At 34.8% G+C, this 15,702-nt stretch overlaps 1 protein-coding gene across 3 annotated transcripts in view; it reads right to left on the reverse strand.

The window, feature by feature from the left end:
* Appl (amyloid-beta-like protein) overlaps positions 1 to 14,083 on the reverse strand; it is a 169,953-nt gene extending 155,870 nt beyond the window's left edge. For all 3 annotated transcript variants that reach the window (XM_034976659.2, XM_069503836.1, XM_034976658.2), the window contains exon 1: positions 13,925 to 14,083. In XM_034976659.2, the coding sequence (XP_034832550.2) occupies positions 13,925 to 13,990 (66 nt within the window). In that variant the 5' untranslated portion in view covers positions 13,991 to 14,083. The remainder of the gene's footprint in view (positions 1 to 13,924) is intronic.
* Positions 14,084 to 15,702: the final 1,619 nt, after the last annotated feature.

The raw sequence follows: 15,702 nt of genomic DNA on the forward strand, positions 1-15,702 counted from the left end.
TTATATTGCGTTCTCGTAATAATGATTACGGACTTATAAGTTTTGCAAGTACATAAAATGAAAATATAATTCTTTACATCAGAGTTAATTCAATCAAACGTCCACATTCCCAATATAGTTAGTTCAGCAATAGCGCATCACTAGAGGTCAAGTCAAAATAAAGTCACGTGATCAGTATCGCCATATTTGTTATCTTTTTGGATCAATCATAAATTGGAATGCAGCTGTATAGGTGTAGTATGCATATTTCGATTCGTTCCTCGAAAAGGCAAAGGTCGTAGATCATGCAGCCTGGTGAATCGTAGATGACTTAAAATATTTTAATTGTGATATAATTTTTTGTAAAATTAAAAAAAAATTACTAAACAGCACATTAAAAAAAAAAAATCTGAAAAAATATATATTTGCGCAAAAAATTATGCGCGGGAATCGTAATAAAAAAATTAATCTTTTACTCTTGAAAGTTAAACGTTTTTAAAACACGACAATTAACAATAATAAATTATGTACCACCTTTTAATGGTGATTTTGTTGCTGCTTTGTTTTTATTTCTGTTTCAGCAAGAATCTGTAATGATGATCAAGATGTAAATGCGGTACAATTTAAAGATCATAGTTTGATAAAGAGATTGATGTCATACAAGAAACAAAATTTATAAGCTATTGAAATATGCAGAAGATATTACTTATAGCAAAATGTGCCATGTTATTGCCAGGACGTTGTGGATAATATGATGACGATCACGATAAGACAATGAGACTATTAGTTTGCGGCCATCAGGTTGGTGAGCGGGCCACCATGGCGTAAATGATATAGTTAATTAAGATGATGATTAAAATAATGATTAAAATGATGATTAAGATGATAAGAGAATGAGACTATTAAGTTTGCGACCATAGGCTAGTGAGCGGGCTGCCATGGCGTAAATGATATAGTTAGTTAAAGATGACAATTAATAATAAGTGAGTATATCTCTTAAGTTACACTGCATTTACACATTTAAAGAACTCAGATACTGCTTAATTGTTTTTATTTTGTTCCTTTCAGGCATCATTGACGTAACGATCGTGGATATTTTACTGATGTCATGACGTTGTGGATATGATGACGATCACCATAAGAGAATGAGACTATTAGTTTGCGGCCATCAGGATGGTGAGCGGGCCACCATGGCGTAAATGATATAGTTAATTAAGATGATGATTAAGATGATGATTAAAATAATGATTAAAATGATGATTAAGATGATAAGAGAATGAGACTATTAAGTTTGCGACCATAGGCTAGTGAGCGGGCTGCCATGGCGTAAATGATATAGTTAGTTAAAGATGACAAGTAATAATAAGTGAGTATATCTCTTAAGTTACACTGCATTTACACATTTAAAGAACTCAGATACTGCTTAATTGTTTTTATTTTGTTCCTTTCAGGCATCATTGACGTAACGATCGTGGATATTTTACTGATGTCATGACGTTGTGGATATGATGACGATCACCATAAGAGAATGAGACTATTAGTTTGCGGCCATCAGGATGGTGAGCGGGCCACCATGGCGTAAATGATATAGTTAATTAAGATGATGATTAAAATAATGATTAAAATGATGATTAAGATGATAAGAGAATGAGACTATTAAGTTTGCGACCATAGGCTAGTGAGCGGGCTGCCATGGCGTAAATGATATAGTTAGTTAAAGATGACAATTAATAATAAGTGAGTATATCTCTTAAGTTACACTGCATTTACACATTTAAAGAACTCAGATACTGCTTAATTGTTTTTATTTTGTTCCTTTCAGGCATCATTGACGTAACGATCGTGGATATTTTACTGATGTCATGACGTTGTGGATATGATGACGATCACCATAAGAGAATGAGACTATTAGTTTGCGGCCATCAGGATGGTGAGCGGGCCACCATGGCGTAAATGATATAGTTAATTAAGATGATGATTAAGATGATGATTAAAATAATGATTAAAATGATGATTAAGATGATAAGAGAATGAGACTATTAAGTTTGCGACCATAGGCTAGTGAGCGGGCTGCCATGACGTAAATGATATAGTTAGTTAAAGATGACAATTAATAATAAGTGAGTATATCTCTTAAGTTACACTGCAGATTTTACACATTTAAAGAACTCAGATACTGCTTAATTGTTTTTATTTTGTTCCTTTCAGGCATCATTGACGTAACGATCGTGGATATTTTACTGATGTCATGACGTTGTGGATATGATGACGATCACCATAAGAGAATGAGACTATTAGTTTGCGGCCATCAGGATGGTGAGCGGGCCACCATGGCGTAAATGATATAGTTAATTAAGATGATGATTAAAATAATGATTAAAATGATGATTAAGATGATAAGAGAATGAGACTATTAAGTTTGCGACCATAGGCTAGTGAGCGGGCTGCCATGGCGTAAATGATATAGTTAGTTAAAGATGACAATTAATAATAAGTGAGTATATCTCTTAAGTTACACTGCATTTACACATTTAAAGAACTCAGATACTGCTTAATTGTTTTTATTTTGTTCCTTTCAGGCATCATTGACGTAACGATCGTGGATATTTTACTGATGTCATGACGTTGTGGATATGATGACGATCACCATAAGAGAATGAGACTATTAGTTTGCGGCCATCAGGATGGTGAGCGGGCCACCATGGCGTAAATGATATAATTAATTAAGATGATGATTAAGATGATAAGAGAATGACCATAGGCTAGTGAGCGGGCTGTCATGGCGTAAATGATATAGTTAATTAAGGTGACAAGTAATAATAAGCATTATTGACGAACGATCATGGATGTTTTACTGATGTCATGACGTTGGGGATATGATGACGATCATAATAAGAGACTGAGACTATTAGTTTGCGGCCATTAGGCATCATTGACAATGATCATGAATATTAAACTGATGTCTATGTCTGTCTGATGTGTGAATGAGGACATTCTAAGAAAAGGATGGCCGAAACGAAATAATTGTTCGAATGTAACAATCATCCAAAGAAGTGGTTTGGTTTAAACAAAGATGGTGATTATGAGATTAAGATATAAGTATGAGTTTGATCAAATGAGAACCCCTGCCAAGAAAAGATGAAATTCTTCGAATGCAACAATCAACCAAAGAAGCGGTTTAGTTTAAGCAAAGGTGATGATTATGAGATTAAGATAAAACTATGAGTTTGATGGAATGAGAACCCTTGTCAAGAAAAGACGAAATTCTTCGAATGCAACAATCAACCAAAGAAATAGTTTGGTTGAAGTAAAGATGGTGATTATGAAATTAATATTAAACTATGAGTTTGATGAAATAAGAACCCCTGACAAGTTCGAATGTAACAATCATCCATAGAAGTGGTTTGGTTAAACAAAGATGGTGATTATGAGATTAAGATATAAGTATGAGTTTGATGAAATGAGAACCCCTGCCAAGAAAAGATGAAATTCTTCGAATGCAACAATCAACCAAAAAAGCGGTTTAGTTTAAGCAAAGGTGATGATTATGAGATTAAGATAAAACTATGAGTTTGATGGAATGAGAACCCTTGTCAAGAAAAGATGAAATACTTCGAATGCAACAATCAACCAAAGAAATAGTTTGGTTTAAGTAATTATGTTTAGGTGATTATGAAATTAATATAAAGTTTGATAAAATAAGAAACCCTGACAAGAAAAGATGAAATTTTTCGAATTCAACCAAAGAAGTGGTTTGATTAATGAAAAGTTAGTGATCATGAAATCAAGATAAAACTATGAGTTTGATAGAATGAGAATCTCTTTCAATTGAGCCTGAATGTCTGAGGACAGACATGAAGTCAGAATGGCCGATTGTTAGCGACATTGCTTTGCCTACAGTTGAATTTAAAAAAAGAATTATGAGGAGAGGTAAAAAATGGCGGCAATAAGAGCGGGAGCTATTGATTTGAAGCAGGGAAAATTAGAATTTATAATTATGTCTTGAAGAAGTTAATAGTTTAGAACTAAGATTGAAGTTTATTAAGTATTGTCTAAATGGAATAAAGTCAGTTCCTATAAGTTGAGGATATTTTTATTACTTACCTATTGTACTAGGACCACACGAGTAGATATCCCTACTAGGACCTCAACAACAAAGTCAGGTCAATAAACCAATGAATAAAATTGGTGTCCAAAGTTCAAATTCCAGAGGTCAATGTACAAAATGCAATAAGTATTTGAAGGATAACACTTATTGACTCAGCTCAATTTTCTACACATTTGCATAGCCACTGAATTATAAGAAGAAACTAATTAACTTATTAATAAATAATCAAGTACTTTTATGAAATAATTACGACTTTTATTTTTGAAAACAACACTCGTCGTCATAGAAACCACAATATTACACGCGCAGCCGCGCGCCGCTGGGCTGGCCCTTCCCTCCGCCACCCGCATGGTGTCTAATGTTTTGGGGTGAGAGGCATGATTATTTTAGCCGAAATCTAGCGCTTGAAAAGGGTTGAACAGTAGTTTGGGAAAAGTATTTTTGAGAAAAAACTACTGAATTTATGTTTGCAAAGTAAAGTTATTTCAACTAATGAATAAATAAACTACGTGTAATGATAAATTGTTTTAGAATTTTCATATCCCTAATCTTATTTATTTACGCCCAAAGTTGACATAAATTTAGTGTTAAAATAGGAATCTTTTGAGGCTCGTAACTTTTAAATCAATATTTTTTTCAATGTTTTAGATATCATTGAACCTAGATAATGACGAGATAAATCGATATAATTCTTAGTTTTGTGCGTTCAATATCGAATATTGTTGTATTTTCCCTCCTTCGTTTGTATGAAGAAAGCACCGAACTGAGCTGCCTTAATGTGAACGTTCGCTGAATTTGTTATGTGATTCTATTTCTGCTAAAGTTATAAATTCCTTTTACCCTGTATTCGAAATACTACTAAAACTTAACTGTAGGTTGCATATACAATCTACAGTTAAGTTTTAGTAGTATTTGGAATAATTTAATCGTCCCTAAATAATTTCTCAAGTGTTTAAGTATACTTTTTAGAGTTCGGGACCCGAAAAATTCTAACGGGAACTCGATTACCTACCAAGCCTCCGCTAGCCATCCGCCCGTCTGTCTGTCAGCGGACTGTATCTCGTGAACCGTAATAGGTAGAGAGTTGAAATTTTCACAGAGTGTGTATTACTATTGTCGCTATAACATCAAATAATAAATATTTCAAATCTCCGAAAAGCCGAAATCTCATTCTAAAGGTCGATGTACAATATTTTTTGCCTGGTACTGTATCAGTTTTAGTATCCATGCTTGTCAATGTGGACTCCTAGTCCAAATGTAAACACGATAGGCACGATAAGCCCAGGCACACCGTATCAGAATAAAATACGCTTCGCTGAATCTATTGATCTTTCAATATATTCAGCGAAGCTAAAATCTCTAAGCTCAAATCTCTTCAGCTGTTACGATGATACTGAAGCGTAACTCGACTAATGCGATATTTGTTGGTGTCATTTAGCGATCATTGATGTATGGAGGATAAATTTGACCTCGACAACAACTCTATTAGCTTTGTTGTGTGTAAAAGAACTTTTCACAATATTATGCCAAATATACAGACCTAATTTAATCAGAAAATTTAAATTTCTGATGAAATAAAATTAGCGTGGAGGTTTATTTTAAAATGTAATTGCTTAAAACGTACGCGCGTAAAGCACTCGTACTTTTTAACCAATTAAGGCGAGGACGCGAATGAAATAAAATCCAGGACGCGAGAAAATTGTGCTTTATCCAAAAACCCAAAACAAAGCCGTTGAGTTTTAAAACAATGGTTCTAATAATGGCCCAAAAGGTAATGACGTTGTGAGTTTCCGTGAACCCCTCCAAAGCCTTATAAAAGTTAGGCTGAGGTTACATTTAGATCACGATATTTAACGGGACTCGAAAAGCGAAATCAAAGGCTGGATACTATAATCCGTTTTTCCTTATCTTGAAGGAAAGGTAAATAAGGATCTTCTCGCTGAAATGCGAAAGAGGCACACTATACGCGACCACTACAACATCTTCTAAATATATAAAAGGAAAAGGTGACTGACTGACTGACTGATCTATCAACGCACAGCTAAAACTACTGAACAGATTAGACTGAAATTTGGCATGCAAATAGCTATTATCACGTAGACATCCGCTAAGAAAGGATTTTTGAAAATTCAACACCTAAGGGGGTAAAATAGGGGTTCGAAATTTGTGTAGTCCACGCGAACGAAGTCGCGGGCATAATCTAGTATACATATAAAACGAAAAGGTGACTGACTGACTGATCTATCAACGCACAGCTCAAACTACTAGACGGATCAGGTTGTTTGGCATGCAGGTAGATATTATGACATCCGCTAAGAAAGGATTTTTGAAAATTTAACCCTTAAGGAAGTCAAATAGGGGTTCGAAATTTGTGTAGTCCACGCGGACGAAGTCGTGTACATAAGCTAGTCAAATAATATGATCTTATTATAGTCGCTGCACAATGTAGCTACGTTGTATGATTATTTATCATACTCGTAAGTCAAATCGCGTCACGACGAGCGTAGCCTCACGTAGTGTAGCCTCGGCCTAACAACAGCATAAAAACGTTTAAAACCGCGGCGCGACGACAGGAATTTTCATCAAAAAACCTCAACCCTTGGTTAAAAATGTCAAAAACAATTCCTATCAACTTTTCTTTTGCCGCAAATCCGATTTCTCTAATAAAGGATGAAACGATTAATTTTCCTCTCAAATACAACTCTGAATTGAATAAGATTAGGTCCGAAATGAGAACATTGTTTTATTTTAGACTAGATTTTGTCTGAGGGTTTGAGCTAAGTACTAAGTAACATTTTGCGTGATTGTAATCCATTTGAATTTATTTTAACCCACGAACTGAATTTATTTTAACCCACGAACTTTCTCTACTAGCAATTGACAAAAGGTAATATCAAGTCGACATGCTATATGTAGTAGTGTAGTAACCTTGTAAAAGGAATTTCCAAGCACTTTTATACGAAAAATTTACAACATATCGGTTTCATATTCAAGCATAGCTAACTCGTAACGAAAAGTACTAAAGTTAGGGCAATATAAAATACATTTTTCACAGCGGGAAGCAAAGTTCCAAACTTATAAGTTCTAATATAATTTCCACCTTTATAGAAACTTTTAAAAGCACTATGTCGGGACTCAGGTTACCTTTTTGGGAATAGTTTACGCTCTTGGAGGAGCTTTACAGCATTTTTAGTGCCTCATAAACAAAAGTTAGCTTATTTATATGGTACGGTAGAGAATTACATGAAAACTTTATATGTGCTCTTCTGTGGAAAAGCTCTAGTTATGAACATACTTAATTAATTTTAAGTTTACATCTTATTAATAGTTTAATAATGAAGATCAATGAAACTAACAACTAACTTTTGTTGAACTATGGGACTAAGCAAACCAATTTGCAAAACCACTATTAGGTATATAGTTTTATCTATAACTGCTTCACAAGAACGAATTTGTGAGCTAGAATTTAAACAAATAGAAAAATAATATAAAATATGAGTTAGGGAAAATATTTGGTCCATGTAATACCTAACCATGTCTCTCTCTCCTATCACAATCTAGCACACACATAGCAACTCACACAGACCTACATACATACACACACACACACTTACACAAACACCCAATCTTTGTATTTGTTATTAATTAATTTTAAGTAAAACCACTATGTATGGGAAGGCACTGGCCCCTAAGATACGGGAACTCCTTTAGAGTTTAGGGGCCAGGACTCCATTTAAGTCAAATGTAAAAAATTTAGTAATAAATAAATATTCATTAATTTATTCCAAAAAAATCAGTTAGACTAAATTAAGAGTCAAAGTAAAGACATGAGAGGTACGAACTCCATGATGGAGTTACATGATGGTAAAAGTTGCCGGAAGAAGTGTCGGTTTCAGAAAAAGTCCTGGCTACACAACACCTGAGACTGAATGAGAGTCGCCGTGTTTCACCTTGCAAAGAATAGAAAGCAGTACACGAAGCGGCGAAGCCGACTGCCAACCTTCGCTAGCCGGAGAGGCACCCGAAGAAGAAAACAGAAAACTGAAGTTTGATAGAGTAAGAGGCATTGTTAACGCATTCGTGGGACTTTGGCTTTAATTTCGAACCTATATTAAAGGTCGACTTGTACCTACTTTTTAAATGTGTTAATCTATCCCTGTCCTTTTCTTGTCTACCTTCCAATAAATATAAAAAGTAGCTTACAAAATTTAACTAAATCAGACTAAGCAGTTTAGTTTAGTAGTACAAGTGTGCCTAAGTGTTTTATTAGGTAAAATAAAACAAAACACAAACCAGACAGACTGTCGCTGTGAAGCCGTGCCCTGTCTAGCAGTGTACCTACTCTGGGCCTATAAATTTCCCTGAAGCGTGGCCTAACACTATAAAAATAAAATAAAAGCGAGTCAGGTAACGTTCCAGTACACAAGTCTGAGTCGTAAATGAGCAGTAAACTGTGAAGTAGTGTGTTTAGGACTCACCGACGGAACTCATTGGGCTACCGACTGAAGTTAGCTTAACCAGTGAGCGTAACCTTCTAAGATTACTTTTTAAAATATTGTAAGAAATTTTTTTCTGTTAATAGCTTATAGAGAGAAAGCCAGCGCGTGCCAGACCTTCGTAATTTTATAAAAGCCGGACAACACGCAGAGAAACTTTCAGCTTTTAGAAAATAACGAAGGTCTGGCACGCGCTGGCTCTTAGCCCATTACGACTTGAACAATCGAATAGGTAATAGAATATTACGTTTATGATTTCAGATCTCCAATTACCTATAAATTTTTGAAAAAGTTAGTAAAGTAGAGAATATAGATTATGAAGAAAGTTTCAATGGAAATATGAACAGCGAATAATTTTGAAACTTGTCGGATTGAACTATGATTAAACTGATAAAACGTTGTAGAAGTTCGCAGATAAAGCCTCGTTAAAGCTCAGATTCGATGCTTTTTCCAATATCGGAAACGATTTTCAAAAAATCAAGCTCTCATGGCGTCGTGATCCAGGTGTCCCAGAACTCCCTATAAGACTTTTATTTTGTGTTAATTTTTTTGTTACATAACAATATGTTTTTAATATAAAGAGTTTGTAAATATAACAAGTATTTTATGTCCAAGATATACAGGATGTAACCAGAATGCTAGCAAAAACTTAGCGTCATTGTTATACCTACTACCAAAACATAATCCAATACTAATAACTATTTGCCTCATTTTGTAGTTTTAGTGATTTTGTATTTTTCAAACTCGCAATGTACTTATAGCGTGCAAAACTTGGGTCAATGCCCCGCCTACATTCCAACCTCCAAGTGGCCTACTCACGCAACTTTCGTTGACCTCTAGCGTCGGTCAGATTTTTTATTTGCACTATATCGTAAACTTTTACAAAATTATAGGATTTTTTTGTATTTCTTTCGCGTTTTTTTTTGTGGTGTCATATCAATAATCATCAGTACAGTAGGTACCTACTATCATCTGTCTTCGTTTTTGCCAGTGTTCTGGTAACACCCTGTGTTTGTTCAAAAATTCTACATTACAAAGAAAACACCAGTAATTTAAGCTCTCGTATCAAATTACTAAACTTTTTACTTTATTTACAGCATCTTTCATCTCGTCTCCATCATTTAACTTGTATTATAAACGTTAGTCTTAACTCTTAAGGATAAATGTACGAGAAAAAGGAATAAGAAGTTAGCATACAAAGACGTGAGGTGACTCAAATGAACTACAGACTCGTTTCATCTCTCCCCTCGAAGCTTATCTGATCGCATTATAACACTTGTGTTATAAAGATGTGTGTGAAAAAAAAGAAAAAGAAGATAGAAAGGTATTTTCACATTTAACTTTAGGATGATTTAATAAAGGTTTTTAACAATTAGAGTACTGTTAGAGTAGGTACTCTAGGTTTCTTGACAAACATACAGACAGACAGACAGACGGACAGACAGACAGACAGACAGACAGACAGACAGACCGACAGACAACGAAGTGATTCTATAAGGGTTCCGTTTTTTTCTTTTGAAGTACGGAACCCTAAAAAGCAATGCTCAAAGCATGGCAATACCACGTTTTATTTAAAAAATGTATGCTACAACAATTTAATTATTTATTGAAGAAATGTACCTATTATTATATTTTTTTAATTTTCTGAACCTTCACAGTATCCCACCCCTGCTATCCATGTAAATTAAGCGTTGTCAGAGTTGTAAAGGCATAAGAAGTTAGCATACAGAGACGTGAGCTGACTTCAAATGAGCCGCAGACTCGTTTCATCTCTCCCCGTGAAGCTTATCTGATCGTATTATAACACTTGTATGATAAAGAACAGAAAAGTGCTGTATAATCATAATTTACTTACTTGTTAGTGAGGGTAATCTTTATTTCAGGAAGGTGTTTGAAATGGATTTCTTTATTTCGTACTAGCTGATGCCCACGACTTCGTCTGCGTGGATTTAGGTTTTTAAAAATCCCGTGGGAACTCTTTGATTTTCGGGATAAAATGTAGCCTATGTCCTTCCTCGGGATACAACCTATCTGTGTACCAAATTTCGGTCAAAGGCTATTGCAGGTTATTGCAGTCAAAGGCTAACTTGTATCTAAATAAAAAAAAAGGTAGGGTAAAACACCCGCTAGTCAGCCGTGCACCAGTAGTCAGCCTTAACAGACATTATTTCCCTATAAATAGTGTTAAAATTTGTGTACACCATTAAAATAACGTTTGAACGAATCCTTGTCTCTCTATTGGCTAATACGCAGACATACAAACCAATATCATATCAATGAGACGAGCTACGCTCGTTCATTTGCATCGCCGTCACAGACATGACTAGACGCGCTATTGTTACTGTTTTTTGTCTTCAGGAAACCCGTAAAGTTTTTGGTAAGTTTTTGTGTCTATATGTTGTTATTTGCGGTGGATAATTTTATTGTGTTACAATAAAATGTTTATTTTGCGATAAAATCAACTATTACATGCATTTTATTTGTTTAATATGTTGTAATTAAGGTGGCCGACTACTGGGTTTCGAATTTTAACTGTAGATCCAGTGCTCAGCCATAAGCGGCTGACTACTAGTTTTTAGGGGAATATCTTAGATTTAGCTGATATTAACGAAGCAAATAGTTCCAATTTTGCTCAATACTTTGAGCTTAACTTTTCTAAGACGAAAAGTGTATTTTACCAGTAGTCAGCCGCGTACAAATGTAATTGCATGTTAGTGGCCGACCAATGGCTTTATGAATCCAGTAACCAACCGTCAGTCCTGTTGCTCTAAATAGCACCTTAAAGCCTTTTGAAGTAGAGTTTAATTTATGTACAGTTATTTTAGACTGAAAATCACTTGTTTTAGAGTTCCATCATGTCATGAATAGGAGCTATTTCTTCTAAAGAGTGGAGACAATTTGAAAGACAAAAAGAAGAAATGAAAGAACTGAAAGGGAACGAAATATTAAATAAAAATCGTAATGAAAAAAAAGAGAGACAAAAAAAAAGAAGAATTACAAAAAAGGAAAGCGGAAAAGCAGTTGAGTTCTAACAAAAGTAAAAAGAGGAAGAAAAATAAGATATTATGTACTTTAAACAGAATAAGATGTTATAATTTTGAAGAGGAATTGACTAGCGATACCGAAATCAACGACCTGAAAAATATAGGATGTGATAATTGCCCTGCGATAAGTGATAAGTGCCCAGTGATAAGTGCATTTTAAATAGTACCATACCATTTAAAATGCACTGAATTCACTGGGGATATGTATGAAAATACATATAATAAGAAATTTCTATGCCAAATATGCAAAGTAAGTGAGAGGCTGACTTTTGGGTAAGCCATGGCTGACTTGTGGAAAAATGAGGCTGAGCACTGGGAAAAAGTGCCATAATATGATTATTGTTAATTTTTTCTATAAGTCTAACAATAGTATAATATTTTGTTAATTTTTTTAGTTAATTTAATAAATAATCTTTCACAAACAAGTGGTTGTTTTTATGCATAGTGTTTAATATTTAAAATACTAATAAACAAAATTTAATCACTCACTAAAAGGCTGACTACTGGGTGTTTTACCCTATTGCTACGTATTGCAGCAAATTGCTTTGTGGTTATGACGTCATAATTGCCTGAAATTGAGGATTTTCAATTGCCCCGCAGATTAACTTAGAAAAGAACCGATGCGGTGGTACAGTTTTGACATATATTCGTAAGTGGCACATGCTATCCATACTAATCCATACTAATATTATAAATGCGAAAGTGTGTCTGTCTGTCTGCTAGCTTTTCACGGCTCATCCGTTCAAGCGATTTTAATAGAATTTGGTACAGAGTTAACTAACATCCCGAGGAAGGACATAGGTTACTTTTTATCCCGAAAAATTAAAGAGTTCGCACGGGATTTTTAAAAAACATAAATCCACGCGGACGAAGTCGCTGGCGTCATCTAGTATCACAATAAAACTTAAAACTAGCCTTATCTAATTACAAGTCATGCCCGCGTGAAATGGTGCCAAGAATATTGGCTGCATTTCCGCGCTGGACATGCAGTTTTTTTCCGTTTCGGGTCTCCTCGCCGGGAGTTGGAAGTTGTTTGATTTCACACCCCTTAGAGAACATTATAGACAACTTCCAGGCATGCAGGTTCCTCAAGATGTTTTCCTTCATCGTTAAAGCAAGTGATATTTAATTAATTACTTAAAACGCACATAGGTACCTAACTCAAAAAAGTTAGAGGTGCGTGCCGAGTATATTTTCTGGTAAATAGTAATAGGTACCTAGTACTTACCTACTTATATTAGGTTCACGTATGACTTTTCATTTTTACATAGTTATTTAAAAATTAAGATGTAAAAGATTTGAGAGGAAAAAATCTAAACTTTAGATCCCGAGTTAGGGTGTCTATCCATTAAAGCGGAGTGGAGCGGAGACGTGTTCAGCAGACCAATCAGATTACACAGAGATATCGTACGAAAATTAACACGTCATCTATCTATTGATAATATACTTGGTCTGCTTTAGTGGACAGGCACCATAACGCGGGGTCAAATCGTTTAGATTTTTCTCACTTGACCGCGCTCATTCAAAAAAAGCTTATTATTTATTGGATTTGGATTGCGTTTAGTTATTACTTATTAGCATAATATCTTATAGGTATATTATGTAAAGTAGTGCAGAGATCAATATAGGTAGATAATTACCTGGGTAGGTATAGGTTCATCAAATTTCAAAATGCCCTATATACCTAATATACCTAAGTACATTATTTTGAATTACAGAAACATATACCTAATTCAAATTCATGTGAAAAACGTAATTTCTAGTCTGGTCTAAAACAAATCAATAAGTAGGTAGGTAGGTAAAGTAGATTGAATTTGTGGGTAGATATTTTTTACATAACCGCTTACCTACTTACAAAGCTCCTTATAACTTAATAAAAGTTTAATAAATGAATTTGAAAGGTAAAGAAAGATATTATCGAACACGTTCAGTAGGTATACTAGTCTTAATTCTAATAAACAAAGGTGTTACGCTTATTACGCTTCCATAGAAATAAACTACCTCCGAATTACTAAGTCTTCAGTTAACATAGGATCATATTTATTTCGCACGTTCAATGTTACGCAATCTCCACACCTATGTAGGTGCTAAAACGCCAAATCTGGCAAGTGTTAGTTAAAAAAGGAACTTTTACGGCTTTGGTCGCTGAAAACAGCCGGTAACGCTATTTAACGCCTCGCTTGAAAACATCTTTGAGAGCGTGTAATCGATTTTAGACTTAGTGGCACCGGCTAAACGCCGCAGTGCTACAAACGAGTATATACCTTAGAATGCTACAAAATAAAAGCTAAACTCACCTGGCTAGCGTGTAGGACGTCCAAAAATATAGTAAAAACACTAATAAAAAGCACGGCTCGCGTCATGATTGCGGCCGATATGCGCTCCGGGTCCCGTCTGGCCAGTACTGACGTTCGTGCAATACGCCAGAAACCTGCGTACTAGCTGCTCAGTACGACACAACGTACGTGTACCTAGCGTCGTATATATCGACCCTCCCGGGAGCGAGAGGGACGGACTCGATAATAAATACGTCAAAAAGGGAGGGAATTAAAAGTAGATCGCATGCGCGGTGCTGTTAAAACGCAACGCAACTTCGCCTATAACGAAGCGAATCACGAATGCTGTCTTCGTCTACCCCTGTCTGGGTTTCCCGATGATGAGGCATCAGTTTTTTAATAAGCCACCATGGAAAATTCACCCCTAGTTCCATGTAAATAGCAGCTAATTATACAAAGCATAGGTCCTTGATTTACATTGTTGCCGATTCCTCGCGGCGGCGTCCCTATTTTCAAAAAGGCATGCGCTCGCTCGATGAGTCATCGTTATAAGTTTCAGGTTTTAATTAAAAAAGTAATAAGTGAAAAGTCTCAGGTAATATCGATCAGAGATGTTTGTCTCTCCGATAGCAGACCTGGGAATTCATGATTTTCATTTTCTTTATTTGACTTAGTTTTATGACGCAATATCAAAAGTAACCACGCTGAATTTTCGTCCTTTATTCGACTTAAAGGATAAGTTCTCATATATTCTCATATATATCACCTACTTCTATCTGCAAATCTTAAAAATATAGTTTATAGTGTAATCTTTAGATTTTTACTATACCTATGTAAAAAATAATAATTTCCCTATTCTAGTAATCAAAAAAACACGTTTGGATTCTATCAGATTAAAGAATTTTCTAATCTTCACATATACACAACGTGGGAGCTTTTATGACTTGGTATATTCTCGTAAAAGGTCTAGTTTTATTTAATTGTATTCTAGTCTATTCCATAGCTCCATTTGGCAAAATAATTTGCGCCCACTTGGCACACTTGATAGCCATAAACCAGGAATTAAAGTTACGCTTGAATTGTTGAAAAAGCTTTTCGAGCTTTTCAATTTTATTACCGGCAGTATCGCCAGCACTACTTAAGCGAAGTGTGAATTGGAAATTTAAATCACCTCCGTTATGAGCAAGTTTGGATCTACGTTTGATAAACTTGACAACGGAATGAAACCTATTTTCTAGCTCTATCATCAGACTTTGACCAATACTTGTCTACTACTCGTCAAGATCAAACGTATGTTGTGTATAAAGTGAGAATCTGACTCATTGAAATAATATTATTTTCAACATATTAAGGCTCAAACCGCTGGCTCAGGATATCTAAGATTCTATACATGTACGTTCTCTCTATAACGTAGACCCTGAGTAAAAAAGAATTTTGAGAAATGCGAACAGGATCTTTCGAAATATGCGCACGAAAGTCGTAGAAAAAGCAAATAATAATTAATAACCCTCTTAGTACGTTCAAATTACATCTGCTCTTATCAAAAGAAAGTGTTAGTAAAATTATTATATTATATGACTCGTCATATAATATAATGTCAAGACTCACGAAACCCAAAAAAAACATATTTTGTTTTTCTTTTTGAAAATCTCACTAATTTCGCTGCATATCAACCAACTATTTCGCATCATTTTAACACTACTTAAATACAAAAGAAACGTAGGTAGGTATACATAGGTATTTACATATTTAAAAAAAAACATCTAGGTACCATCAATAACGAATAATAATTTATCGAC

This window comes from Maniola hyperantus, chromosome 16 (assembly GCF_902806685.2).
Source record: "Maniola hyperantus chromosome 16, iAphHyp1.2, whole genome shotgun sequence".
NCBI classification, from domain to species: domain Eukaryota; kingdom Metazoa; phylum Arthropoda; class Insecta; order Lepidoptera; family Nymphalidae; genus Maniola; species Maniola hyperantus.